Here is a 27858-nt window from a genome sequence, read left to right on the forward strand (position 1 = left end):
CTCTTTACAAACATAAGCTTTTTTTTTTTTAAATAGAAACAGAAGGAACATTGCCAAACTTTTTTTAAATTTTATATATATATTATATATATATATATATATATATATATATATATATATATATATATATATATATATATATATATATATATATATATAGTGTTCTGGGCACCAGATCTCATTATAGATGGGTGTGAGCCATCATGTGGTTGCTGGGAATTGAACTCAGGACCTCCCGAACAGCAGTCAGTTCTTCTAACCTCTGAGCCATCGCTCCAGCCCAAGCATAAGCTTTTGAAGCTTTTAAAACTTTGTGTGTTCAGATTAGAACAGTTCAGGTCACAGCTACATTTGCTAAGGGACAAATGAAAGTTAAGACCAGGAAAGGTGAGAATCCCGCCCATGACCAGTCTGTGTTCAATGCCTTATCCACATCAGCTTTCTCCTCTGTGAATTGGGGTATGGTAATAGATAGTTGGTTACAAAGATCAACGAGCACTTAATGTAATTACCACCTAGTTCCCAAGCAGTAAGGTTAATTAGCCTGACTGCCAAGTACACAACAGTCAGCCAGCCATGACACCTCAATGTTTTTTGGCGAGGATGCTAAGATAACCTTGGCGGCAGTTACTTTCCATCAGCAATGTGTCCACGAGTGCTTTGCTCTGAGGAAACTGCTCCTTTGCCACTCGCCCACCACCAGGTGTGTCTGAATCTCTCCCCCTGCTGGAGTCTGAGGAACACGATGGAACAGCCTACCGACTTCTCCTTTGTGTTTGTCGGGTGGTGGTGAAGTTTGTGTATTTGTGAACTTGTCTGGGCCCAGGCTGACCATGGGATTTGTAGCCAAAAAGATGACCTTGAACCCGATCCTCTTGCCTCCACCTCCCAAGTGCTGGGTTTATAGGCTTGGGCCACCAAGTTTAGCTACACACATTTGTGTGTGTATAGCCGCCCCTCACCCCCCAGTCAGCGTTTTTATAGTTGACTGTGTTAGAGAATATGCCGTATTAGCCGTCGGGAAATACCATTTGGTAGTAAGTACACTTGAGCTGTAAAGGACAGTTATTAAGGCAGGATCAGAAAGTTACAGTGTCTGCTTATCCCTGTTGGATGTAAACCTGGGCATGACTTAAATTCAGTCACACTACTATGTGCAATGCTGACAATCCGTCACCCATCTTCCTGCCTCCTCTGAGCTAGCGCGATGAGAAATGAAGACGGTAACTTCATTCTCTCGTTTTTAATTATCACAGGGGAGTGAATGTCGTCTCCTGTTACCGCGAATCCTATAAACTTTTGGGGAAAACAAGGGTTAGTTTACACTAGGACAAGGGGTGAACTTCGACCTGGGAAAACCCACCCTTCCTGATCAGTCTGCCCTGGCAGGGAAGCATGGGTGATTTCTTTCCAATCACTGCTATGGCCAGCACAGCTCCACATGCGTTCCTCATGCCTTTCATTGTTGAGGCATATGTTTCTTTTTTCATTTTAGGTTTGTGTACTCTCTGCCGGGATGTACGTTTGTGCACTTTATGTGTGCCTGGTCAGAAAGCATCAGATCCCCTGGAACTGGAGTTAGGGACAATTGTGAGCTACCACGTGGGTGCTGGGAACTGAACCCAGGTCCTCTGCAAGAACGGCAACTGCTCTTAACCGGTGAACCCTCTATCCAGGCCCTGGCTGTAGCGCAAATTCTAACTGGGCTTAAAAATAAAAACCCAGAGTCAGATATTAGCGTGTGAAAGCCCAAAGATCAGAGAAGCAGAGCAACCAGCCACTAGTTCTTACTTCTACAAAATTCTCAGACCATAAAGGGCTGGTGAGCTCCTGTCTCCTCCTGCCGTATATTCTTCCCTCTACCCAGCCATATCACTCCTGTCTCTACCTCCCTAGTGCTGGGACTAAAGGTGTGTGTGGTCTCTCTGGTTAACTAGTGGTTAACTAGCTGCACACTCTGATCTCCAGACAAGCTTTACTTGTTAGAACACAAACAAAATATCAGCATACCTGGCTTTATTTTTTTTTTTTGGAATAATTTCCCATGACAAGGCAGGGTACAGCTATTGATTATAAGACACTGCACGTGCACGTGCGCACGCGTGCACACACACATACACAATAACTCCTTATGAATTAAAATTAGCCCTTCTAAAACTAGCAGTCATTAAGTGAAACATTAATATACAAATAAAAACCAAGACGAACAAAGAGGATGACTGTTTTATTTGTTTCTCACTGTGTTGCAAAGCCAGTACTTCACAGAGGAAAAACATGGCAGCCAACGCAGCACATGGTAAGATTACGTCAGTGCTGTCCTGCACCTGACACTGTACGACACTTCCCTGTGCTCCTGGGCATTGCCAATGAGAAGACACATGAAGTCTGCTTACCAAAACCCAGTGGTGGGTGTGGGCAAGTTACAATATTATGGGAGATTTACAATACTGTTATCGTGATACGGAATTCTTATAATCACTAGGTAGGGTCTCACCAAGTAACTCTGGCTGGCCTAGAACTTGTTAGTATACCAGGCTAACCACGAACTAACAAGAGATCTGCCTGTTGAGTGCTAGGATTAAAGGATAGATCCATCACCAAACCCAGCTTCATAGACGATCTCAAGAATTCTAAACACCAGTGCTTAAGCCCTGGTTTAAATACCTAGCATGGGGATTATTAAAAATATGTACACTGTGTTTATCTGCACCCATCAGGAAGTTTTAAGTAGCACTGTCGAGAACAGTTTCCTTTCATCAGTATTGCTAAGGTACTTCAAATCTTCTATCCTCCACTAATTTAAGACAAGCATCCTGGAGCGGGTTACTTCCCACAGTTCTGTTGGGAGTGGGGTGCCACATTCACTCCTCAATGGATTTCACGTACTTCTCATAGGCTTCTTCGCTCATTAGGTCATCCAGCTCTGAAGGGTCACTTAGTGCCATCTTGATCAGCCAACCTGTAACCAAAACGAAACCTCATTTCAAATTGCCTTTTTCGAAAGTTAAACTCATTCAAAATGTATTGCAAGTCCCTCAAAATAAGCAGTGCCCTCAGTTAAGTGATGCTGTTACTCTAAAATAAAGCCGTTGTTTGTTCAGTAAATTTTAGCCCTAAGGAATTAGTGGGCTGGAATGAGATGGCTCAGTTTTTAAGAGTGCATACTGCTATAGCAAAGGATCCAAGTCTGGTTCCTAACACCCACATCAGGCGACTCACAACCATGTATATAACTCTAGCTCAGGGGATTCAATGCCCTCCTCTGGTCTCAGGGCACCTGCACTCACTCAAATGTAAGTATCCCTACACGAGATATATATAGTAAATTAAAATACTTTAAAATAAAATCTTGGGGCTGGGGAGATGATGGTTCAGCAGTTATGAGCACCTGCACATACACACATACAAATCTGTATTTTTTAAAAAGGCATACCAAACTATTGGGCTGTAGAAAGACCTAGAGCCAGGCATGGTGGCACACATCTCTAATCCTAGCACTTGGGAGGTAGAAGTAGGCGAATCTCTGTGAGTTTGACACAGTAGGGGCTACACAGAGAGACCCTGTTGCAAACCACCCAACCCCCACCCTCAAAAAAGAGAAAGCCCAAGAAAGTATGAAGGGCAAGGCAGCAGGTCAAAGGAAACCATGACCAGTCCTAATGTTACCACTTACTGACTGCACGACCCTCCAATTACACTGTGGGGTCCCCGTTCATCTATAACAGAGAAACCTGCAGCTGGCATCCATCATAGGGTTACCATAGGGCTGAAACTCTGAGCAACAACGTACCATCTTCATAACAGGATTTGTTGATGAGCCCTGGGTTTTCTGCCAGAGCCTCGTTGACTTGGGTCACCTCTCCCGACAGAGGGGAGTAGAGCTCACTGGCGGCCTTCACACTCTCCAAAGCACCGAACTCATCTGAGAGGAAGCAGTGAAAGGAAACAGTTGACACAGGGTGTGGCAGTGACACCTGCGGTCACAGTACTGGGGACACAGAAGCAAGAGAATCAGGAGTTCAAGATCACCCTCAGCTACACAGGAAGCTAGAGGCTACCCTGAGCTACAGAAGACCCTATCTCAAAAATATAAACCTCTCAAGCCAAAAAAACTTTTTAAAATAGTCCCCTTGAGATGGCTTAGTGGGTAAAGGTGCTGCTAAGCCTGAAGACCCGAGTTCAATCCTCAGTACCAAGGTACATGAAGAGAACCTTTGACATCCCCCCAAATAAATAACGTTATAAAACAATTAAAGACAAACTATGAAAAAGTGGTCACCTCCCATACAGCCATGGTAAAAAAAATTCTGAATTTCTTTCCTTTCAGTTTTCGAAACAAGGGTTCTCTGTGTAGACCAGGCAGTCCTGGAACTCAGAAATCCCCCTGCCTCTGCCCACTCAGTGCTCAGATCAAAGGCGTGCACCACCGTCCAGTTCTGAATTTCTTTATTTAAACCATTGGCTGTGTTGGGTTTGTACGAGAAAGGCATAAATGACTGCAGCATGGGGGTCATTTTCGAACGCACACGTTCTGCACACAGTGAGTAGCAGGCAACAGTGCGTCCGAACACCAGTGTGCTGATGTTCAGTAAACATAATTCTTTCAATTTACCAGCCAGACATGGTGTCACATAGGCTGGTCTCCGAAGGAGCCTTAAACCTTGTGTACATAGGACATCCCAAGGGACTTGGTAGGGCTGAAAGAACTGGGCCAAGATTTTAACTATAGATCACCCCCAGGGAGACTGCGTTTTAGAGCAAAGATTTCCTACTCAAATGGAAGCCAAGTGTCTTAGCTACTGTTTTGTTCCTGTGAGACACCATGGCCAAGGCAACTTACAAAGGAAGCACTTAACTGGGGGCTTGTTTGCAGAAGGTTAGTCCATTATAATCATGGCAGGGAGGGTGGTGGCATGCAGGCTGGCATGGTGCTGGACCAGTAACTGAGAGCTCACACCTGACCCACAAGTTGGAGGTCAAGAGAGGAGACTGGGCCTGGTATGGGCTTTGGAATCCTCAAAGGCCACCCCCAATGACACACATCTTCCAAAAATGCCACACCTCCCAACCCTAGACAGTTCCACTAACTGGGGACCAAGCATTCATATATATGAGCTTATGGGGGCCATTTTCTTTTTTTACATAATCTATTTAAATTTATTTTATGTTTATTGGTGTGAAGGTGTCAGATCCCCTGCAGCTGTCACGTAGGTGCTGAGAACTGCACCCTGGTTCTCTGGAAGAGCAGCTAGTGCTCTTAACCGCTGAGCCACCTCTCCAGCTCCCTGCAGAGGCAGGGATTGGGGGCGGTGTCTCTCTAAATTCAAGGCCAGCCTGGTCTACAGAGGGATTTCCAGGAAGCCAGGGCTATGATGTGGGAACTCCTTCAGCCAATAACCTTTAAGATACTGGCCCACTTTGGGTGTGGTCACATGTACTATAAATGCAGATGTAAAAGCGGCCCCTTTTGGCTGCTGGATTCGGTCTCAGTTCCCCGCACACACAGAGGACTGCTGATCACCGCCTTTTCTGTGAGTCTACCCCTAAATAATAAATAAACCTTTATTATACTCCATTCTGAGCTAGTGTGTAGACTACAGAGAGAAACTCTGTCTCTGAAAAATCAAAGAGAGATCCTAAACTGAAAGAGTCTGGGCTACATACAAGGCAAGGAAAAATAATATGCCCACTCTCCTGTCAAGATAAACTTAAAATTCAGCAACACACACTATCTAGCCCTGGCTAGCCTGGAAATGGATAGATAGATCAGGCTAGGTTTGAATTTAGAGAACTACCTGCCTCTGCTTTCAGTACTAGAATTAAAGATATATACTACCATGCCTGGCATTAGCAAAATTTTTTTGTTTTGTTTGTTTTGAGATAGGGTCTCTCTATGTATATCAGGCTGGCCTAGAACTCACTGAGATCCACCTGCTTCTACTCTCTAGTACTGGGATTAAAGTCATATGCCACTACACCCAGATTTCTTTTCTTTTCTAAGATTTTTATTTATTTATTATGTATAGTGTTCTGCCTTCATGGATGCCTACAGGCCAGAAGAGGGCACCATATCTCATTACAGATGGCTGTGAGCCACCATGTGGTTGCTGGGAATTGAACTCAGGACCTCTGGAAGTGCAGTCACTTCTCTTAACCTCTAAGCCATCTCTCTAGCCCACACCCAGCTTTCTAATAGAGTATTTTTAAAGGTGTATATATCATGAGTTGGTGAGATTTATTTTAGTAAACTAAGGTTGGCTAGACATGAAGAATAAATCTGTGTTTTGGGATGAAGTTCACGGGCTCCTGTGGCAGCTGTAAACCTTACCTTACTGCTGAAATGGAAGCTCCAGGGTAGAAGACTACACAGGACTGTTTACCATCATAAAGACTAAAATAAACACCGACAAACAAACAAAAATAGGGCGCTGGCAAGACAGCTGTGTAGAGGTGTTTGGTGCCAACCTGACAACCTGAGTTTGATCCTCAGGTCCCACGTAATGGAAGGAGAAAACTCCCAGAGTTGTTGTGTTCTCTGACTTCCACATACATGTTATGGCATGTACATTTGAACACACCACACACACACATACACACACACACACACACTAAATGTAATTTCTAAGCCTTTTACGAACAAAATAAAACACTATTTCAATAAGTGAACATCAGTTGGACAAAATTCAACAGTCAGTAACAATCAAACTCTCTGCAAACAGAGAGGAACCTCAGCGGATAGTGAACATCCGTGAACTGCCTGTCCCCAGCCAGCATCACATCTACCGATGAAAACAGCAACTGCTTCCTCCTAAGACAGGGACAAGGCAATGACACCCATTCTCACCACTTCCATTCTAACATTTTCCAGACAGTACCAGCCAGTGCAAAAAGGCAAGAAAAGGAAAAGACTAAAGAATGGCCTCGAGTGGGGTGTAATGGCGACATCTGTAATCAGCACCTAACTGAGGGTCGAAGCAAGCTTGAGGCCACTCTGATCTACACAGTGAATTCCAACAAGCAAGACCTTATCTCAAATAAACAAACGAAATACGTCTTTCAGCAAATTATGCTGTGACACATGAATAAAACATATGAAAGAAGAAAACGAAGTCTCCAAAGCAAACTTAATGGCCTAAACATAGCCAGCTATGGTGGCACATGCATATAACCTAACCACGCAGGGAGTTTGAGGCCAGCCTGAATTATGGTGAAACCCTGCTTATTTAAAAAAAAAAAAAAAAAAAAAAAAAAAGGGCCCGAGCTGGGTATGGTGGCTTAGGAGGCAGGCAGTTAGTCTGCGAGTCTGAGGCCAGGCTGGTTTGTCACACTCCAAAATGAGAAGTATACTTACCTTGTTTTTTCAATTTTGTCCCAACTTCAGGCAGACTACAGTAAACAACATCTCCCAAAGCTTCCTAAAATACAAAAGCAACATAAAAGTGTCTAAGAAGTTGACCCCACCAGAGAACAGGAAAGAGAAACACCCAAGTGCCCATATTTCTGTCTATATATTTCACACGAGGGGCTACATGCTTTGTTTTCTTTACTACACTGTGAACATGTTAAATGGGCAGACGTGGTGGCATGTACCTAAAATCCAGCACTTGGGGGACAAGTGTTGAAGGACTGTAAGTTCAAAGCCAGCCTCAGTTACATAATGAGACTCCACTGCACAATAAGACTAAAATCAGATGAGAGTCAGTACACCTGTCAGAGTCTAAGGAAGAAAGAACCCAAGTTCAAAACCCACCTTGGCTCTAGAATTGACTCAAGGCCAGCTGAGATACCTTAGCCAGAGCCTATCTCAAACTGCAAAGGAAGAAAAGGCCAGAGTAGCTCAGTAGCAGGGAACCTGCCTAGCACGTGTGACCCAGGGTTCAACCCACAGAAGTACATAAATAGGAGTCGGCTCTCTCCCCTACCATATGTGCCCCAAGGACCAAACCCGGGCAGGCTTGGCGGCAAGCAGCTTTACCTGCTGAGTCATCTCAGCAGCCCTAACAATAATTTTTTAACTCGGGAGCTGCACTACAAGAAACAAGCCCTCTAGGCTGGAGTAACCCCAGGCACAAAAACCGTGATCCAAACAAGACGCCCAGTTGTTCTGAGCGCCTTGTGCTTTCCACCTCTGCAGTTTTAGGTCGTGACCCAAATGGCACTGCATGAAAACAGGGGTCCTCATGACCCGCCTCCCAGGGCACCACTGCATCAGGTGACTGACCCAACTTTCCTCACACCACCTGAATGGGCTGGATCACACTCGTTTTGAAAGTTGCTGTCGTATAGGTTGATTCCCCTTGTAGAAGAACAACGTGTAATGGGCCCCCTCATTAGATGTACAGGGATGCCAATGAAGGTATCAGAAACCTGGAGGTCTTCCCAACCGTTATGGTCTACCTCGCTGCACACATGCATCCAGTTGAAACCCCTGGCCATGCTACTGCTTGGCTTCTTTTCCTTTGAAAAGTATCTCAGGATGAGGATAGTGACATAGGATTATTAGCAGAGCAAAGGCCAGCTGAATAAAAGGTCAATCTTTGTGTCTGCTCTGTTTATCTGGGTTTCCCGTCTTTGGCCGTGTGGGTTCTCACGTATCTACAAGGGCACTCCCCGCCCCAGCCCTTGAGCTTGCCCCGAACTGTTCGGCATGAAACAGTTTTTAAATAATATTCCCTACTTATAAGTGTTGACCCAGTACTGCTGTTTAGCCCAGGCTGGTCTCAAATTAATAATCTCCTGCCTTGGCCTGAGGATGAGGTTAACAGGTCTGTGCCACCGTGCCAAGCACGGTCTCTTTTAACACCTACTTTACGTGTGACTTTTCCCGAAGGGTCTCTAGCAGAGCCCCAAAGCACTGTACCATTTTGTAAGGCAGTGACAATCCAAACGACTTGAGAGCAGACTGTTAGGAACACTTCAAGACAATCCAATACCTGTGCAAAATTGCTGATTCCCACTGTTCCAATACCATTCTCTGTGGTTATCCATTCGTGTTTCTCTGTGAATTTACGCACTAAAACAGAAGACCAGCATTTCAGAAAAGCAGCGGCATCGCTTCTTCAGTAGCCCTTCAAACCCACTCCCGCCGCAAGGCGGGGCTCTCCCAGAACGGGGACCGACTTCTCGGGCATCACTTGTGGTCTAATGCCCAGTAAAGGACAGCAATGGGCCAAGACAGGGCATTCTTGAAACACATTTCTGTGTAGCCACAGATGCACAGAGATGAATGCTGTAAAAACTGGCTTTTATGTATGCATGTGCACTACATGTGTGCAGAGTCCACGGAGGCCAAAAGAGGATGTCAGGCCCCCCGAATCTGGAGCTAAAGATGGTGGTGCTGGGACCCAAACCCAGGACCTCTAGAACAGTAGCTAGCTAGTGCTCTTAACCACAGAACCATCTCTCCAGCCCCAAGAGCACAGCTTAAATGAAACACCGTGTACATCCCCGGCCTTATCTGTTTCAGCATCAGTCTAAATCACTCAAAAGATTTCAGAGTGCATTTCCTGAGTTCATTCCATGACTATAGGTCTGTCTTGAAGAAAGAACTTTTGGATACAGGCTTGGGGTCTGGGGAGACAACATAAAGAAAGTTGTGCATGCTGGGATGAATACAGCTGACTCACCTGAAATACTTGGGCTGAGGGAGGAAGATTACAAGTTCAAGGCCATATACAAAGTTTAGCTGGACACACGCCTGTAACCCAGCACTGAGGAAGTTGTAGCAGAGAGAAGCAAGAGTTCAAGACTATTAAGATGGCTCAGCAGTTAGGAGCGCTGGCTACACTTTCCAAGGAACCTGGTTCAGTTCCCAGCATCCACAGGGTGGCCCATAACCATCCTTAACTCCAGTCCCAGGGGATCTGACTCCCTCTTGTGGCCTCTACAGGCACTGCATGCACATCATGCACAGATACAAAAGCAGACAAAATACCCAGACATAATAAAGTAAATAATACAATAACATTAAGATGATATAAAAAACAGGAAACAATCTTTGAAGGACTGAGAATGGAGCTCAGTAGACCACTTGTCCACCAGGTAGGGCTCTGGTTCATTCCACCAATGAGGGAGGGTGATTGATTTACACAGGGCACAGGGAACTGTAAAACACCTGTGGCTGTAATACTGGGAATGCCAAGGCAGGAGATCAGTTGAGTCTGAGAGTTTAAGAGAGCTTAGGCAACACAAGACCCTGTCTCAAAAAAAAAAAAAAAAAAAAAGATTTGAGGCTAAAGAAATAGCTCAGCGGTTAAGAGCATGTATTTCTTTTTTTAAATAATTCATTTTTATTTTATGTGGTGTTTTCCTGCATGTATGTCTATGTAAGGATGTCAGAATCCCTTGAACTACAGACAGTTGTAAGCTGCCATGTGGGTACTGGGAATTGAACCCAGGTCCTCTGGAAGAGCAGCCAGTGCTCTTAATAGCTAAGCCATCGCTCCAGCCCCACATGTGTTGTTCTTGCAGAGAACCTGGGTTCAGTTTCCAGCATTCACATGGTGGCTTCCAACTGCCTGTAACTTAACTAGTTTCAGTAAATCTGATGGCTCTCTTCTGACCTCCAAGGGCACCACGCACGTATATGGTACACAGACATACATGCAGGTAAAACACCTACAACATAAGTCCTTTAAGATATAAAAACCAGCCGGACAGTGGTGGCACATATCTTTAATCCTAGCCCTTAGGAGGCAGAGGCAGGCGGATCTCTGTGAGTTCGAGGCCAGCCTGGTCTACAGAATGAGTACCAGGAACAGGCTCCAAAGCTACAGAGAAACCCTGTCTCAAAAAAACAAAAACCAAATCAAACCAAACCAAACAACAAACAAACAAAAAGATATAAAAACGAGGATTTAACCTAAAAATGGCAATGTGATTCTTAAGGTGGAGTCGGCTAAGGTACTGCAACTTATTCGTAAAGACCGAAACAGACTTTCTGTAACAATTGTAACTTGGCCACGTTCTGACAACCCTTCGATTATTTAAGCCTGTCCTAGAGAAGATGATTATTGTTGTTTAAAGAGGAAAACTGGGGCCTGGAGCTCAGTGGAAGAGCGCTTGTCCAAGCCTTGGCTTCAATTCCCAGCACTACTGAAAAATGAAGGAAAGGGAATTGGGATCAAAGATGACGTGCAGTTAAGTGGCTGCGGCAGTCAGCTTTTGCTCACTAGAGTTTACAGTTCACTGATGACATTACCAATCACGAGAGGTTCAAAACCAACACAAGGTCTGACTACAAGGGTCGGACAGTTACACACGTGTCACCTGCTAACACTGAGCGTCGCTACTCTGGCCTCAACTGTGCAGCTGCAGGGTTGAGTTAGCAGCATTCTGAGCTCAGCACAACTAGGCCCACTTGACTTCAAAATCCATCCCATCCTTTTAGACCAGGCAAGCAACTTAGGCTGACCACAGGATGATTCCAATTCTCCATTAACCCTTGATCCGAGGGTAAAAAAAAAAAAGCAGATTAGGTAAATGATTACTTTCTTCCTAAGTCTTGAGAAACAGCGTTTGGGGCCTGGGGATGTGGCTTAGCTGGCAGGGTCCTTGCCTATTTTACTATTTTCCTATTGCCTATATTACTGAGGTAGCTGTAGGTTTAGTCCCTGGTGCTGTGTAACTGGATGTGGAAGTACTTGCCCGCAGTCCCAGCAAGGTCAGGAGAATCTGAAGTTCAAGGTCATCCTCAGCTAAGTGAGGTCAGGCCTCAGGGAGCAGAAACAAACCCACCGTGGGTTGAGGCCTCAGAAAAACAGCTGTAACTGTAATCAGACCTTCATTCTCAAATACACAACCTATTTTATCCAATATGGATCAGTGTTTGTTATGTATCCATATTAGTCACACGATACACACTGATATTAAATAACATTACTCGGCATTTATGTGTCAAGTGGCAGGTGACAGGGCTTTCATTCACTTCTTCCTGCCCATAACCCTGAAGTAGCTGTTGCCTCCACTGTTCTAACGCAGGGCCTTGGGCTCTGAGAAGTCGAAGACTGTGCCCAAGACCACACAGCTGGGAGAGGAAGAACCAGAACTGAGTAATGTCTGTGTGCTTTTCCAAGTGCAGGGCTCTGCACCGTGCAAAATAAGTGTGCACAATTCTGCCAGCTAAAACAGGGTAAAAATAAAAATCCAAGTAGCTAAGCAGACCATGGGAGTTGATATTTTGGGCAATTTTTAACTAAATACCTGGAACTCCGGGTATCGCTCAAGCTGGTCTCGGATTCACAGTGATCCTCCCTCTCCCTCAGGAGTGCTGACATTGTTACAGGTGGGAGTCACTCACCAAGCCTGGTTTGAAATGGAGGTCTCATTTGCCCAGTGCCCTACCCTTGTACTTCAGCCAGCAACACACTGATGTGTCCCAAACAGTAGAGAAATTTTAGCAAGAAAGGAGCAAACTTTGCACTTGACACTGAGGAATAACGTGATCAACATTCTGAGTTCGCCCAGATTTCTGACCCAGGAGACTTGCTGAGAGCAGCCGTTCAGATTTGTGCTGCCTGAATAGGGCCGGTACAAAGGGCAGTTAGGGTCTCCGCTATTTGCACATAAAGAAAGAAAACTGTTTCCCAGCTAACTGTGCGAACACGCCTAATGGGCAGGTCTCCCAGTTATTTCCAGTCCGTCAAATGAGCCTCTTTTCAGCCCCAGTACACATCAATGACTCAATTACAGGCGTCTGCAGAACTTCTCTCAAGTCTAGAACACTTTTCCTTGGCTTTCTATAGTTCACAGCTGAATCTTCAACGCAATGCTTGGCTTTGCAGGGGGTGGTAAAATTCATTTCTTCACTTTTTGACTTTTCTTTCATTTATCTGTGCGTGCACTCAGTGCTAAATATTTTAGTAAGTGCTTTTGCTTAGCTTCACTTCGCAGTTCCCCGTTGTGGTTCACTTAGCTAAGCACTCCACATTTGGGGTCTCGGTGAACCCAGATTTAAGCCACTCCTGCACCAGTGTGGCTTACCTGCAGGTCCAGCGGGCCTTGCCTCCCAGCTCCACCTTTTAACCGCGGGTACAAAGTTTGCTCGTGTCCTCTCGCGCCTACTTTAGGAGGGAGAAGGGCCGCAGAACCAGGATCCCAAGAGCGAGAAGAAGGGCGGACAGGGCTGCAGTCCGCTCGGGCCGGGAGGCTTGGTGGTGGGGTCGCCTGACGTCTCCCGGCCACTCGGCCGCGGGCAGGAGCGGTGACCACGTGCCCCTCACTTACCCGACTGCACAGCGGATCCAGTGCGCAGCGCGCGGACGGCGGCGGCGCTCGGCACCCAGGGCCGCGGCGGGCAGGAGGCCAGGGCGCTGCGCAGGCTGCAGGTCACGGCCCGCGCGCTCCTAGCCACTCGCAGCGACATGATCGGGGGTTCCTAGGGTAACCTCACTGCGCCTCCGCCACCGGGCGGGCAGTCACCGGGTGGGCCGGAGTAAGCGGAGCACCGAGAGCGGGGCGGGGCTCGGAAAAGACGTGCTCTGATTGGACAGCTCAAAGGTCCCACTTCGGATAGGACGACGCGCCGGAGGGGTGTGTGCCCGTGGAGGAGCGGAGGCCCGGATGGGGCTGTGTGAGGGGAGCGGAACGGCTGGGCGGGGAGGAGGCGGGGCCTCGCCGAAGGGCGGAGCCTCGCACCAAGAATGGGATCTTGCGACCGTGCATTCCCCTAAACTGCATCACCTCAGAGGCCAGAAAAGACTCCAGCAATGATGGCTTTGCTGGACTAACGCAGTATCAAGCCATGAAGCTAAAAGGTCCAGAGAAAGCCAGGTACTTTAAAGCACACAGTCACGTCTGTCTGCACAAGGTCACTCCCAAGGGGATTCATTTCATCAGAAGACCAGTTCTAGGCAAAGAACAAAGTCACTCCGACAAAGATCGTGTGCGGGTTTTTTGTTTGTTTTTGTTTTTGGAGACAGGGTTTCTTTGGAGCTTTGAAGCCTGTCCTGGAACTGGAACTCGCACCGTAGACCAGGCTGACCTCGAACTCACAGACATCCGCCTGCCTCTGCCTCCTGAGTGCTGGGATTAAAGCTGTGCGCCACTACCGGCTGACATCATATGTGGGTTTTTAAATGCTGGAAACAGTCCAGGAAACCGCTTTAATTACTTTACTGATGCCAAGAGGGTCAGAGACTCTTAAAACCAAGGAAAAGAGAATATGCACTTTTTTTTTCTTTTTTCTTTTCTTTATTATTTTTTTTGGGGGGGGTTTCAAGACAGGGTTTCTCTGTAGTTTTTTTTTAAGATTTATTTATTTTTATTATGTATACATGTATACAGCATTCTGTCTGGATGTTTGCCTACAGGCCAGAAGAGGGAGCCAGATCTCATTATAGATGATTGTGAGCCATCATGTGGTTCCTGGGATTTAAATTTAGGACCTCTGGAAGAGCAGCCTGTACTCTTAACTGCTGAGCCATCTCTCCAGCCCCTTTCTCCGTAGTTTTGGAGCCTGTCCTGGAACTAGCTCTTGTAGACTGTAGGAACCAGCCATAATAAGCTAAATAGAAACAGACCACCCAAAGGAAGTTCTTTACTTCCAACCATTGTCATCTGCCCGAGTAGGGCTCAGTCAAGCCATCAGTAAGTTTAATAGAGGCCTGAGTCTCAATAGTTTACCCTGAAGCTATACCAGGTTGCAGGAAAAACCACAAACTGAGATTACCTGAGCACCATCTAAGAACAGACCTCCCAAAGGAAATGCCTAACATTCCAATCATTGTAGATAGGATCACCTGCCAGCACACTCACCAGGACACCTGTAGACAAATGTCAGTCAATCAGGGGTCCTGAGCATCAAAAACCCCTCACCCCCACCTTTACTACTATAAAAACCCAACTCTAACTGAGCTCGGGGCTCTCCGATTATTCCAGTACGTTGGTCAAGTGGAGAGACCGAGTTCGCAAACTTGCATAAAATAAAGGCTCTTTGCTTTTACATACAGGACTCGTCTCCTTGTTGGTTTTGGGGGGACTTCGCGGATCTGGGCATAACATAGTCCAGGCTGGACTCGAACTCGCAGATATTCGCCTGCCTGGTAGTGCACACCTTTAATCTCAGCACTCGAGAATAATGAAATTTATGCAGGTCTTGTACTGTCTTTGATCATAACATCCTAGAGGTGGAGACAGAAGTTCTCAGCCCATTGTTCCATAGCAGCCTAGTGTGGGCGCTGGAAATGAACCTGGGTCCTCTGCAAGAGCAGCGAGCACACCTAACCACTGACTGATTCCTCAACTCCATAAGAAGACTTTTAATATCCAGCTAGAAAGTAAGGGTTGTCCATCCTCAGGGTTGATTACCAAGTCAGAGACCTCCATTCCTTACTGGCCACAACTTTGTTTCTCTAAAGTCTTCACTAACAAGGAAAATGGGTTTTCATTAGCAAGACAAAAGAGGATTTACCTAGAGGTTGTTGGGTTTCAGAAATTCTACAAGAGAAGGGGGGAGGGGAAGGGCTCCCTGAAAAGGGTCAGTTTTCCCTTAGCAAAGAGGGGAGCATGGGATGAGTTTGGGGTAGGGAACCTACAGGGTCTCTAAAGTGGATTCAGGAAAGAGAGGGACAAGATAATGTGGGAGTCCTCTCTGTGTGCTGTGATGACCATTAATGAATAAAGAAACTGCCTTGGCCTGTTGATAGGGCAGAACTTATGTAGGCGGGGAGGACTGGACTGATTGCTGGGAGAAAGAAGAACAGAGTCAAGAGGGACACCATGGATCCACTACCAGAGATAGACATGCTGAACTTTGCTGGTAGGCCACGACCTCGTGGTGATATACAAATTAATAGAAATGGGTTAAATTAATATGTAAGAGTTAGCCAATAAGAAGTTAGAGCTAATGGGCCAAGCAGTGTTTTAATTAATATAGTTTCTGTATGATTATTTTGGGGCTGAGTAGCCAGGAATGACCAAGGGGCAACATCAAGACGTGCTTAGAAAGTAGACTAGATTCTCAGTGCTGGCTCCTGGTGGGGAGGAAGGTAGGAGTTAAGATAAACTCCCTTACAGGCAGACATGGAGGCTGGCCATGACTAGGTAATAAAGGTGGTTAGCTTCCATGATGGTCAGCTTTTTCTTCACCCTTCTGAGCCTTGTAACTGAAAACAAACGCCTTGTGGACTTTCTTTACTGCCAGCATGCCCCACTCCTACCCTGCACCCCTCCAAAGATGACTATCCTAGAGGGAAGACTCTTCTGAGACAAGAAACAAAACAACAACAAACAGCCCTCAAGAAAAGACTGGAGTTCTTGCCTTCCCAAGTTCCCCTCTGAGATACAGAGGGTCTTTTACAGCTACATGCTTGTGTTCCCTGTCCCGCAATTACAAAAAAAAAGAAAAAAAGAAAAAAAAGAATTTCAACTGCTGATTTCTGTCTGCTCTGTTTACTGTGTTCAAGATTTCTCTGCACGGCTATTTTTTCCTGCCTTTTAATTTTTAACAATGAAAATAAATACAATCAAGACCCCTTGAGGGTGGTGATGCACACCTTTGGTCCCAGGGAGGCAGAGGCAGGCTGGTTCCTGAATTCAAGGTCAGTCTAAAGTACAAGGTCAGCTATACAGAGAAACCTTGTCTCAAGAAAACTAAAGAAAAATAAAACCCTAGAGAGTAATAGTGTTCTTCCTGTTTGTTTGGTTTTGGCTTTGGTTTTTTGAGACAAGCCTTCTCTATATAACAGTCCTGGCTGTCCTGGAACTCACTCTGTAGACCAGGCTGGCCTCAAACTCACAGAGATCTGCTGCCTCTGCCTTCTGAGTGCTGGGATTAAAGGCGTGCATCACCATCGCAAGGCACTCTGCCTGTTTTTTTAAGCCATTCAATTTATTGTTCTTGGTCCCAGAAAGCTAACAGAATACCTGTTAGCATTTGGAAAAAAATTGAGAACCATTCAAGGCAATTGCCAATAACCAAACTGGAGAATTAATTGTTATGTAGAGAATGTTCTTTTCCACATATGTGCATTTTATTTCTAGGAGGAAAAACATTTGAACAAGCAGGCGCTCACACATTGGCACGATTATATATATGTGTGTTGTGACTTTATTATTTTATGACTTTATTTTATGACTTTATTTTATTAGCCGGGTTCCAGAACTCCTCTATAGGAAGCAAGGCCAGTCCTTCCGTGAGATTCCAAAATCCCTGGCAAGTGCAGGCTGGAAGCTCTGGCCTCTATCACATGTGGACGAACAGTCTAAATCTGGGGCAAAGCTTGTGCTGGTTGAGGGGACAGAGCCTGGGAGGACGCCTCTGGCTGCTCATTGCTGCTCTGGTGCTCTTCCCTTTTACACCTGACACCCAAAAAGCTGAGGATTTTCATCAGGAGCAAGTCAGCAATCTCTCCTTCCTCGGACAGCTGCAAGAAGAGAGGACCAAGGGATGTATCTGGAACCACCCCAAGATTTCACGGTCCTGTTTGGTCCCAGGGTTGAGGCTATGGCTTGGTGGTAAGCTCAAGGCTCTGGGTTTTATCTTCAACACCAAAAAAAAAAAAAAAAAAAAAAAAAACCACAAACAAACAAAAAACAAAACAAAAAAAACCACCTGCTTGTTTCAAGCCTTAAGTCACTAAGTTGTTTCTAGGGTTAGGGTGACCTACTTCCGGGGCTCTACCTCCACTGGGGTCTGCGGGGCTTCTTCATGTTGTCCCCAGTAGTCCCTCTTCCTCTGTATTGAGCTTATCTGGGTTTTCCTGGCAGGACTTCCCATCCCAAACAGGACAGAGAAAGCCCTGTCTGGTTATTGCACCTGAATTCAAGCACCAGTCACTTCCGGACACCATTCAGAGATGACAGGCACCCACCTCACTCAGCCCTGCAATGGCGCTTTTCCCTTGTTACAGTTGCCACTTCTGCTTCCTCTGCTTACCTCTCAGTCTAGCCCAGCATGGGAGGGATTCAGATTTCTGGGGGATGAGAGGCTAAATAGGCGTTTCTCACTATGCAGTTTCCACACTTAACCGTAAACAATAGGTAGGCAGGTAGGTAGGCATATAGACAGACAGACAGAGCCTTAAACTAAAGAGGGCAAGGTGGCGCACGCCTGGAATCCCAGCCGTTGGCGGCAAAGACAAAATCGAGCCTGAGCTGTCGATCAAGCACCTGTCTCGTTCATGAACAAATAAGCAAAGCAAAAACAAATTAGAAGGCATAAGAACGGCAGGCCATTCTTTAAATGGTTTAAAGGTTGTAGATAGAGCCATAAAGGCATGGTGGAGCACAGACTTTTTTTCTTTTTCTTTTTTTTTTTTTTGAGACAAGGTTTCTCTGTAGCTTGGGAGGATGCCACAGCACTTGGGAGGCAGAGGTAGGAAGCCAGACTAAGACCGTGAGATCTTGTCTAAAACAAACAATCAGCAGAACTATATATCAACGAAGCAGTCCTATTGGATTAGGGAGCCAGAGTCACACCACTTAACCAACTACATCAACAATGACTCTACTCTCCAATATGCTCATATGTAGAAGATGTGGGGCTTAGCACTTTGACTTTTTTTAGGGGACAAAAATTCAATCTGTAACAGCTGTAATACACCTCCAAAAAGGTTCTTGGACAATGAAAACATGGGCAATGTTTAGTTGCAAAAATATTTAGTCTCAAAAAAAAAAAAAACCACTGGGCTGGAGAGATGGCTCAGCAGTTAAAAGTACTTGCTCTTCTTGCTGAATACCCAAGTTCCACTGCTAACACCTACACGGGGCAGCCCATAACCCTCTGGAACTCCAGTTCAAGGGAATTCCAGTTCTGGCCTTCACAGAAACTACAAGCAGGTGGTGCACATATAAACACACAGACACACACACACAAGTAAATAAATAGTAAATAAAATAATATTGTCCTAAGAGGAAGCAACCAGATGCAAAAGCACATACATGCATGATCCCATTTATATGAAGAATAAATAAGTCAAGAGCGTGTGTTTACCTGGTCATATTTTTGCTCCTCACTGAAGGCCACCAGGATGACAGAGATAAACAGATTCAGCACCACAAATGTCATAAAAACTATGCAGGACCCAATGAGGAAGGAACCAAGAACTGGGCTGTAGTCCAGGACCTGCCAGGAAGAAAGCCAGTTATTCCATTTTTTGTAGCCACCGTCCCCCTGAGAAGCCCTCAGCAGCAAATCAGGTCCTCTGAGCTGAACAGAATCAGGGAGATGCCCTCTGTTTAGTACTGGGAGTGTGGCCTGAGCTCTCCAGAACTGGCCCCGAAGGGGTGTGGGCCGCACCCCTGCCCATCACTACTCCCTCTAAAAGTAGGCACCATTTCTAGCTAGGGGTAGGAATTTCTGCAGCCCAGCAGGGCCCTCCTGAGGGTCTGGTGTTCTTCTGTAGGCAGGCAGGAGCCCCCCAGAGTAGGCTGTCTAAAAGTGGGAAAACATTTGGATTGGTCTAGAGAAACCCTGTGCTTGCCAGGCTCCGCACTGCCTTCAAGGTGGTGGAGGGAAACGTGGGCAGAGACCGCTTTTCTGACAGACAGCTTTGGCCCAGGTTGCGGTGGCCACGCCCACCCCCACTCCCAGTACCTCTTCGTAGTTGAAGATTCCCAGCTGAAGGCTGATCATTGTTTCTGCGGCGTCCACGAGGGTTTTGTAGGAGCGGAGTTTCCAACCAAATATTAAGTTTGACTGTCGTGGAAATAGTCTTCGTGAACAGAGAAAGAGAGTGCAAAGCCACTGCCGTAGTCCCTGTTGCCTGAGACAGTGACCGGGATGTACGGTGGGCGTGCAGACAAGGATGCGTGGGCTGGTGGTGCATATGATCCGTGAGTGATGGGAGGTGTGAGACCAGACAAAGCTGGGGCGAGAGATGATCAAAATAGGGCTAAAGACAAATGGGTTCCCGGGACTATGTTGGAAAATGGGCCTATGGTGCCTCAGAATTGGAATGCGTGTTTGCACAGAGAGCAGGAAGAGGTCAGAAGTCTCTCTCTCATTACTTGGTAATAAGAAAGAGTTGAAGGCTCAGTGTTGGTTGTGGTTGTTGGCTTTTTTCCCCCTAGTGACAAACGGATGTAGCTGTCAACATGTAGTGTTAAGCGGCTGTGCAAACCAATATGGGCACTACTGAGTCCAAGTATTTAGGATTGCGCCCTCACCACTCCACCTCCGCCCTAGGTCAAGGAGAGGAGGGGCAGAGAAGTGACCATGGGGCTTCTAAGCCACTGGGGTATTCAAACTGACAACCAGAGCAGGGCTAGCCACAGAAAGCAGCCCATCGTGAGAGTTCATGTGTCCTTCTGGTTTTGGAACTCGTGGACCCTCACTCCTGTTCTACTGAGGTCCCGTCTTTGTTCTTGGAGGTGGAAGTTTCATAAGGTCCCAGTTAAAAGATCCTGGATTTACGAGCTCTGTCATTTCCTTTGGATTCCCAGTCTCTCCCTAACCCCGACTGTCTTCTTCACAATACCAAGTAGGCTTTACCTCCATCAAGAACTGCCCTGAGGTTTTCCCAGAGGAGACACTCACCGCAATGGAATAAGCCAGGAGCATGATGAGGATGATGGCGATAAAGCTTGAAATGTCACCCCAGGCACGGCGCAGTGCTGATGTGATCATGTTCATTTTGGGATTCAACCGGAGCAGGTGCCAAAGCTTCATTGTAGCCAGCAGGACAAGGAAGGCAATGATGTAACCAAGAGCAGCATCCGCTGCTGCTGTCTCACTGAAACTGATGCCCCTGTGGAAACAGAACGGGAAGGCCTGGTCTCAGACACCAGCGTGGCTGGAGCGCATCCAGGTACAGGGCTATGTTGACTGTGATGTCAGAGTCAGTATGTCCTGAAGTGGATCTGGGAGACAGCGTAGTTCCGATTCCTCCCAGTCAGGTGATGATCATTGTGGTGATAACAGTGAGGCTTTGGTTGGTGATGGTGATGATGATGGTGGTGAGGATGGTGATAAGAATGGTAGTAGTAGTCGTACCAATATGATGGCTCAGTGGGTAAAAGTCATTTCCATGCAGGCCTGGCCACCTGAGTTGATTCCCAGAACTCATGTAAACGTGGTAAAGGAGGAAGAAGAGAACCAATTCCTGAAAGTTGTCCTACGATCTCCACACATGCCGTAGCATGTTTGTGCCTGCTCTCTCTCTCTCTCTCTTTCTCTCTTCTCTCTCTCTCTCTTTCTCTTTCTCTCTTCTCTCTCTCTTTCCCCTACCCACCAATACTCATAAATATGATGTGGTGGCAGCGCTCAGAAGACAGAGGCAGGCAGATCTCTGTGAGTTCAAACCCACCCTGGTCTACAGGGTGAGTTCCAGGATATTCAGGGCTATGTACAGAGATCCTGCCTCAAAAAAAAAAAAACACAACCAAACAAACAAGAAAACAAAACAAAAAATCAAAATAAGCTAATAAATCAATTAAAATTAAGAAATTATTGTGATGTTGGTAGCGATGATGGCATTGGCGATGATGGAGTGATTAGAGATGTAGTAACGATAGCAACAGTGATGATGAGGATGAAGGCAATGCTGTTGGTGAGGATGTGATCATATCACGATGATGAGAGGGATGAGAAGAAAGAGTGACAGTGATGATGACAACGGTGGTGATGACGATGAGGGTTATGACGATGACAGTGATGATGATGACGATAACAATGATAATGGTATGATGATGACAACAACGTTGATGACGGTGATGATAATGCTGATGATGGTGATGATGATAATGGTGATGACAATAATGATGATGGTGATGATGATAATGGTGATGACAATAATGATGCTGATGATGGTGATGATGATAACGATGATGATGATAACAATGGTGATGATGGTGATGATGACGATAACAATGATAATGGTATGATGATGACAACAATGTTGATGATGGTGATGATAATGCTGATGACGGTGATGACAATAACGATGCTGATAATGGTGATGATGATAATGGTGATGACAGTGATGATGATAATAACGATGCTGATGATGGTGATGATGATAACAATGATGATGATGATGGTGATGATGATGATGATAATGATAACAATGGTGATGATGGTGATGATGATGATGATGATGATAACAATGGTGATGATGGTGATGATGATGGTAACAATACTGATGATGAGGAGGAGGAGGACAATAACAATGCTGATGATGGCGATGAGGACACTAGGGTGATCTTGAAGATTCAGTGACTTGTTCTTGGGGCCTTTAACCAGCAGTTTTGATTAATGGCTACAGAACTATAAAGGATGGCAAAAGAGGACTATATTAGGGTAGGGGGTTGGGAGGATGGAGAGAGTATTCTGTGAGTCTTGACCTCCCTGCTCTGGGGTCACTAGCTGCCACTCCCTCCTACCTACTTATTTGAGTGTACATTCCCAACTGCCTTCATATTGAAAGAAGCATAGAGCTGTCGTGCATTTGTTGTGCTAAGTGAGAATCTGATTTGCTTTGTGTCACTGAGCTTCAAGATGGAGCAGGCCTTGCTATCTCCGGCTCACAGATAAGGACAGAGAGTTGGCACAGGATCACTTAGCCGGTGGTGTACATAGCGACACAACTTGTGAGGGGAGGAATGAGTTGGCACCCAGGTGTGTCTGACTTCAAAGTCCTTCCTGCTCCTTTTGTGCCAATGTATTCCAAATCCAGTCTAAAGACGAGTGTGGCATTTGATTGCACTGAAGCAGGTTCTCACGTTGCCCAGGTGGCCTCAGACTCATATGTGGCTGAGGATGATATTAAGCTGTTTGACCCCCTGCCTCAGCCTCACAGGTGTTAGGATTCCCGGTGTGTACCACTGTGCCCAAGCCAGCCCGGATGTATAGCTTTTTCTATCAGTTTACGATAATTCCACAATAATGGGTTTCACCAAGATAGTTCCATACATGTATATGATATGTCTTACACATTTGTGGTTTGATTCACCCTTCATTAACCTTTCTTGTCCTCCTAACCCCCACTCCTGCTGACCCCCTCCTTCCTAAGCAGTTCTCCTTCTTTATTGTTCTTCTGGTTTTTGTTTTGGTGAGCCAATGGGTTGAATTAGGGTTGCTTGCATATGCACCACAACTAACCACAGTTTATAACGTTATTTTAAAGATTCATTTATTTTATGTATATGAGTGCTCTATCTGCATGTACAGCTTTATGCCAGAAGAGGGCATCAGATCCCACTATGGATCTAATATGGATCTAACCACTATATGGTTACTGGGGAATTGAACTCAGGACCTCTGGAAGAGCAGCCAGTGCTCTTAACCTCTGAGCCATCTCTCCAATCTCCTTTGAGCATTTTTCTACTCCTGTTTCTGACCCAGCAAGATGGTTTAGTGGGTAAAGGCCCTCACTGGCAAGGCTGATGATCTGAGTTTGATCTCAGAGACCTACAAGATGGAAGGAGAGAGAGCTGGCTCTCTCAAGTTGTCCTTTGATGTCCACATGCACGTTCTTCCCATACATGAAATAAATAAATAAATAGATATAATTAGCAAAATAAATTACCAAATCCCCTTTCGTGTCTTTGAATTGCTCAATATGTGGAAACAATAACAATTTCTAGGCCCTTGTCTGAGAAGGCAATTAGCTCGAATTCCAGCATGCCTCTTGATTTTGGCTACATACTGGAATAAGCCAGAGGGATGATAAGACACTGGTGCTGGAATGCCATCTCTGGATATCATGAGCAAGTCTGGGAGGAAGCCTGGACCATGGCACTGGCTCCCTTCCTTCCAGAATCCTACTGGGGAGCAAGGGCTGAGGACCACTGGGTTGCAGAGACTATGAAGCAAATCGCTTGGTCTTAAAAGGTGTTTTATTAATGGGTGGGAGAGATAACTCTGAGGTTAAGAGCATTGACTACTCTTCCATGGGACCCAGGTTCATTCCCAGCACCTACATGGTGGCTCACAACAAATATAACTCAAGTTCCAGGGAATCCAACACTGTCTTCGAGCCTTCTTGGACAATGTCAGGCATGCATGTGGTGCACAGACATTCAGGCAAAATATCCATCCAAATAAAAATATTTTTAAAATAAATAAAAGCATTTTATTAAAATTCAGGACTTGGGCTAGGGGGTTATCCCTATAGTAGAGTATGTACTTAGCATGCAGCAAGACCTTGGGTTTGATTCTGAGCAAAAGGAAGAGAGAGAGAGAAAGAGGACAGAGGGTAGGAGGGTAGGAGGGAGGGAGGAGGAATAAATTAGGTTCTTGCAGAAAAAAAGAAAGCTTACCTATTTAAAAATTTGTATAGGTTTCTGAAACAGATTAAAATAAACACATGACTTTGGTCAAAGTAATCTGGCAGCATAGACCTGTAATCCCAGCTATTCGAGGAGCCAAACAGGAAGGTTGGAAGTTCAAGACCTGTATAGGCTTCAGGGGAAATTCAAAGTCAGCCTGGGTGACTCTGTGGAACCCTGACAAGGTTCCTTTTAAGTAAAACTAAGACTGGGTTGGGGAATGTGGTTCCCTGGTAAATGGCTTGCCTAGTGTTTGTGAAGTCCTGGGTTTAAGCCCTAGCTTTGAAAAACAGTAGCTACAAACCTTTGGTTAATAGATTAAAAAAATTATCAAATTCAACTAAGGGTTTCAAATTACTTTTCAAACTGAAGCTTAACTCCACTTAGGTCTGCTGGCCTCAGTAGTAGAGCAAATACCTAGAATGAGTGAAGTCCTGGGTTTAAGAGTTTGACTCTCAGCACCACACCACAAAAAATAAAACAACAACAAACAAGAAACCAAGAGCGAACTGGGTGTGGTGGCAAACACCTTTAACACCAGAGGTCAGTCCAGCCTACAAAGTGAAGGCTGCTACACAGAGAAACCATGTCTCAAAAAACAAGCTCCCTGGTGGTGGTGGCGCATGCCTTTAATCCCAGCACTTAGGGAGGCAGAGGCAGGTGAATCTCTGTGAGTTCGAGGCTAGCCTGGTCAACAGAGTGAGTTTCTGGACAGTCAGAGATGCACAGAGAAACCCTGTCTCGAAAAACCAAAAACCAAACAAACATACAAATAAAATTCAAGGACTAGAGAGGTAGCAACTACATTGTTCAGCCCATAACCTCCTGTAATTCTTGCTCTGGGGAATCTAATGCCCTCTTCTGGCTTCTGCAAGCACCTGAACACATATGGCAGATACTCACAGAGACACAAATTAAAAAGTCTTTAGGAAATGAATTCAGACTCTACTTAGGTATCTGAAGACTGGAAAAACTGGACGATTACTTTTTTTTAAAAAAATGTTTTTCTGACATCCACTGTAAGAAGAGATCTGTCTAAAGTTGATTCCAGATCCAAGGAAGTAATACACTGTGTGGCTGTCAAGAATGAAGTCTGAGGCGAACTGAGGAAGGAACACACGTGTTGAAACACTGTGACACATGAGCTCATGGGTGACCTGCCACAAGCCTCGCATTGTTCCTCTGAGAACCCAGCCTTTGTTCTCCAGGCGGCCGGCTCTTTCTGGGAAGGTCAGAGAGTCCACACTTGGGGCTACAGCTGGTTTCCCTCTCAATGACTCAGAATTGCCGTTGTAACAGAGAAGCAGTCACAGGCGGTATGTGAGCAAACGGGTGTGCCCACCCATACTGCAATCAGACTTTACTGGGAGCAGGGCATGGTGGCACATGTCTGTAATCCCAGCGCTAGGGGGATGGAAACAGGAGGACCCGAAGTTCACGGCCATCGGCCTGAGCGGCAGATGTTCTTAACCGCTGGATCGTCTTCCAGCTCGGTTACTGTGTTTTATATTAAAGAGTCCTCTCTACCTGGAAGTGGAACAGCAAGAGAGGGTAAGTGTGTGTGTGTGTGTGTGTGTGTGTGTGTGTGTGTGAGAGAGAGAGAGAGAGAGAGAGAGAGAGAGAGAGAATGATCAAAGTATATTAGATGCATGTATGAAACTGCCACAATGAAGCCCATTATCTTGTATTTATAACAAATTTATAATTCTGGTAACTAGTGCGTGCTTATTTAAAAATAAGAAATGGGGCTGGAGAGATGGCTCAGAGGTTAAGAACATTGACTGCTCTTTCAGAGGTCCTGAGTTCAATTCCCAGCAACCACATGGTGGCTCACAACCATCTATAATAAGATCTAGCGCCCTCTTCTGGCATGTAAGCATATATGGAAGGAATGTTGTATACATAATAAATAAATAAATCTTAAAAAAAAATAAAAATAAGAATTCTTTCCAATTTCATAAGTTCCAGGCCCCGAGTGTGAATCTCAGAGCAGCTGCAATCATATCTGCGAGGACTGCCATCCATCCCTCAGGGCCAGCAGGGTTTCCAAAGCCTTCCCCTGAAGGAGCTATAGGAAGGAGAGGAAGGGGAGGACCAAGAGAAGCGGAGAAGTGGCTTCTTACTCGCCCTTGTGCTTCCAGTAGCGCTGGAGGTCACGATTTGCCAGGACAGCCCTCTTCACAAACACCACCAGGGCGCTCCAGCTGGCTAGGATGACAGCAAGTTCCAGAAGATTCCACTTGCTGCAAAAGTAACTCCACTTCTGCTTCCTCATGAGCTTGCCCTGGAAAAAACGTTCAGAGATTCTGCCTAAGGCTATGGCAGTGTCTACCCCTCCATACCATAGACCTCTGGCAGGACAGTTAATCTGGCCCCACACACATAGAGTACCTGGAGATTCTACCGCTAACTCAGTTACCAGACTGTGGCCGTCAATACAATAGCTAAGAATGGGTGTACGTGTATGTACATGTGTGCGTGTGTGTTACTGGTGATTGAGCCAGGGGCCTTAAGAATTCTAGGCAAGCAGTCTGACACTGAGCCATCTATAGCAGGCTTTCTCTTGGGCTACCAACCAGCTCCCAAATCATGACACAGAAACTTAATATTAGCTATGAATGCTCGGCTTTAACTTATGGCTGGCCCACTAGCTCTTATAACTTAACCTGTTTCTCTTCATCTATATTTGCCTTGGGGCTTTTTACCTTTCTTTCATTCTGTATGTCCTGCTCCATGACTGTCTCTCTGGCAGCTGCCTGGCCGCCTCCTTCTCTTTCTCCCTCATTCGTGTCTCCCTTCTCTATTCCTTCTCTTCCCACCAGCCCTGCCTATCCCTCCTCTTCCTAGCTATTGGCCATTCAGCTTTTTATTAGACCAGTCAGGTGCCTTGGGCAGGCAAGGTGAAACAGCAACACATGTTTACATAGTTAAACAAGTGCAGCCGGGCTGTGGGGGTGCACGCCTTTAATCCCAGCACTTGGTAGGCAGAGACAGGCGGATCTCTGTGAGTTGGAGGCCAGCCTAGTGCACAAGAGCTAGTTCGAGGACAGCCAGGGCTTTTACACAGAGAAACCCTGTCTGGGGGCGGGGGGAAGATAGCAAGCTAACAAGCGCAGCATAAACAAGAGCCAAGACACCTTTACATAGTTAAACTAATATTCCGCAGCATAAACAAATGTAACACATCTGTACATAGTTAAAGTAATAATCCACAACAGCCATCTTTTACTTTTTCTTAAGCTAGGGTCTTGCTAAGTTTCCCAGCCACTCACTGAATTAGCTCTGTAGCCCTGGCTGCCCTGCACTGGCAACCTTCCTGCCTCTGCTTCCCAAATTCTGGGATTACAGGTGTGCGCCATATCCTGCTGGAAGAGGTTCATGTTGCCTCATGGGAAGTTAGAGCGAAGGTCAGGTAACAGACTCTGGGTTCAAAGTTTAGATTTGGGGGCTGAGAGTGTAGCTCACTGATCAAACACTTGTCCAGCAGTCAGGTGACCTTGAATCCAGTTGACCTTGGTAGATAAGGTCTCTGGGCTTTTGTGTCTTCACCTGACTGCTGGAGCCAAGAGGACCTTTCTCTTGTTAAGAAAACTGGTAACATCTGTGGTAGTTTGAATGCAATTGACTGTCATGAGCTCATAGGGAGTGGCA

General features: G+C 45.8%; 2 protein-coding genes and 1 long non-coding RNA gene across 5 annotated transcripts in view; 1 reads left to right on the forward strand and 2 right to left on the reverse strand.

The window, feature by feature from the left end:
- LOC146890169 (uncharacterized) overlaps positions 1–27858 on the forward strand; it is a 32661-nt gene that overhangs the window by 3078 nt on the left and 1725 nt on the right. The window contains exon 3 of one of the 3 annotated variants that reach the window (XR_015736002.1): positions 6869–7098. The exons of 1 other annotated variant lie outside the window; for it this stretch is intronic. This is a non-coding gene — a long non-coding RNA (uncharacterized LOC146890169). Of the gene's footprint in view, positions 1–1495; positions 2212–6868; positions 7099–27858 lie in introns of those variants that run through there. One more of the 3 variants, XR_014999044.2, reaches the window with a different exon arrangement.
- Gcsh (glycine cleavage system protein H) lies at positions 2208–13421 on the reverse strand. The gene is made up of 5 exons (XM_048436995.3): positions 13225–13421; positions 8934–9013; positions 7352–7415; positions 3791–3922; positions 2208–2959 (listed from the first exon to the last, which is right to left on the reverse strand). The coding sequence occupies exons 1-5, from the start codon at positions 13361–13363 to the stop codon at positions 2862–2864; spliced, it is 513 nt and encodes a 170-aa protein (XP_048292952.3). The 5' UTR covers positions 13364–13421; the 3' UTR covers positions 2208–2861.
- Positions 16932–27858, reverse strand: part of LOC125402531 (polycystin-1-like protein 2) — an 86400-nt gene continuing 75473 nt past the window's right edge. The window contains exons 39-43 of the mRNA XM_087900450.1: positions 26331–26491; positions 20477–20687; positions 19535–19636; positions 18932–19063; positions 16932–17363 (exon numbers count right to left, since the gene is read on the reverse strand). Coding sequence (XP_087756576.1) covers positions 17202–17363; positions 18932–19063; positions 19535–19636; positions 20477–20687; positions 26331–26491 — 768 coding nt within the window. The 3' untranslated portion in view covers positions 16932–17201. The remainder of the gene's footprint in view (positions 17364–18931; positions 19064–19534; positions 19637–20476; positions 20688–26330; positions 26492–27858) is intronic.

Source organism: Myodes glareolus, chromosome 22 (assembly GCF_982192425.1).
Source record: "Myodes glareolus chromosome 22, mMyoGla1.1, whole genome shotgun sequence".
NCBI lineage: Eukaryota > Metazoa > Chordata > Mammalia > Rodentia > Cricetidae > Myodes > Myodes glareolus.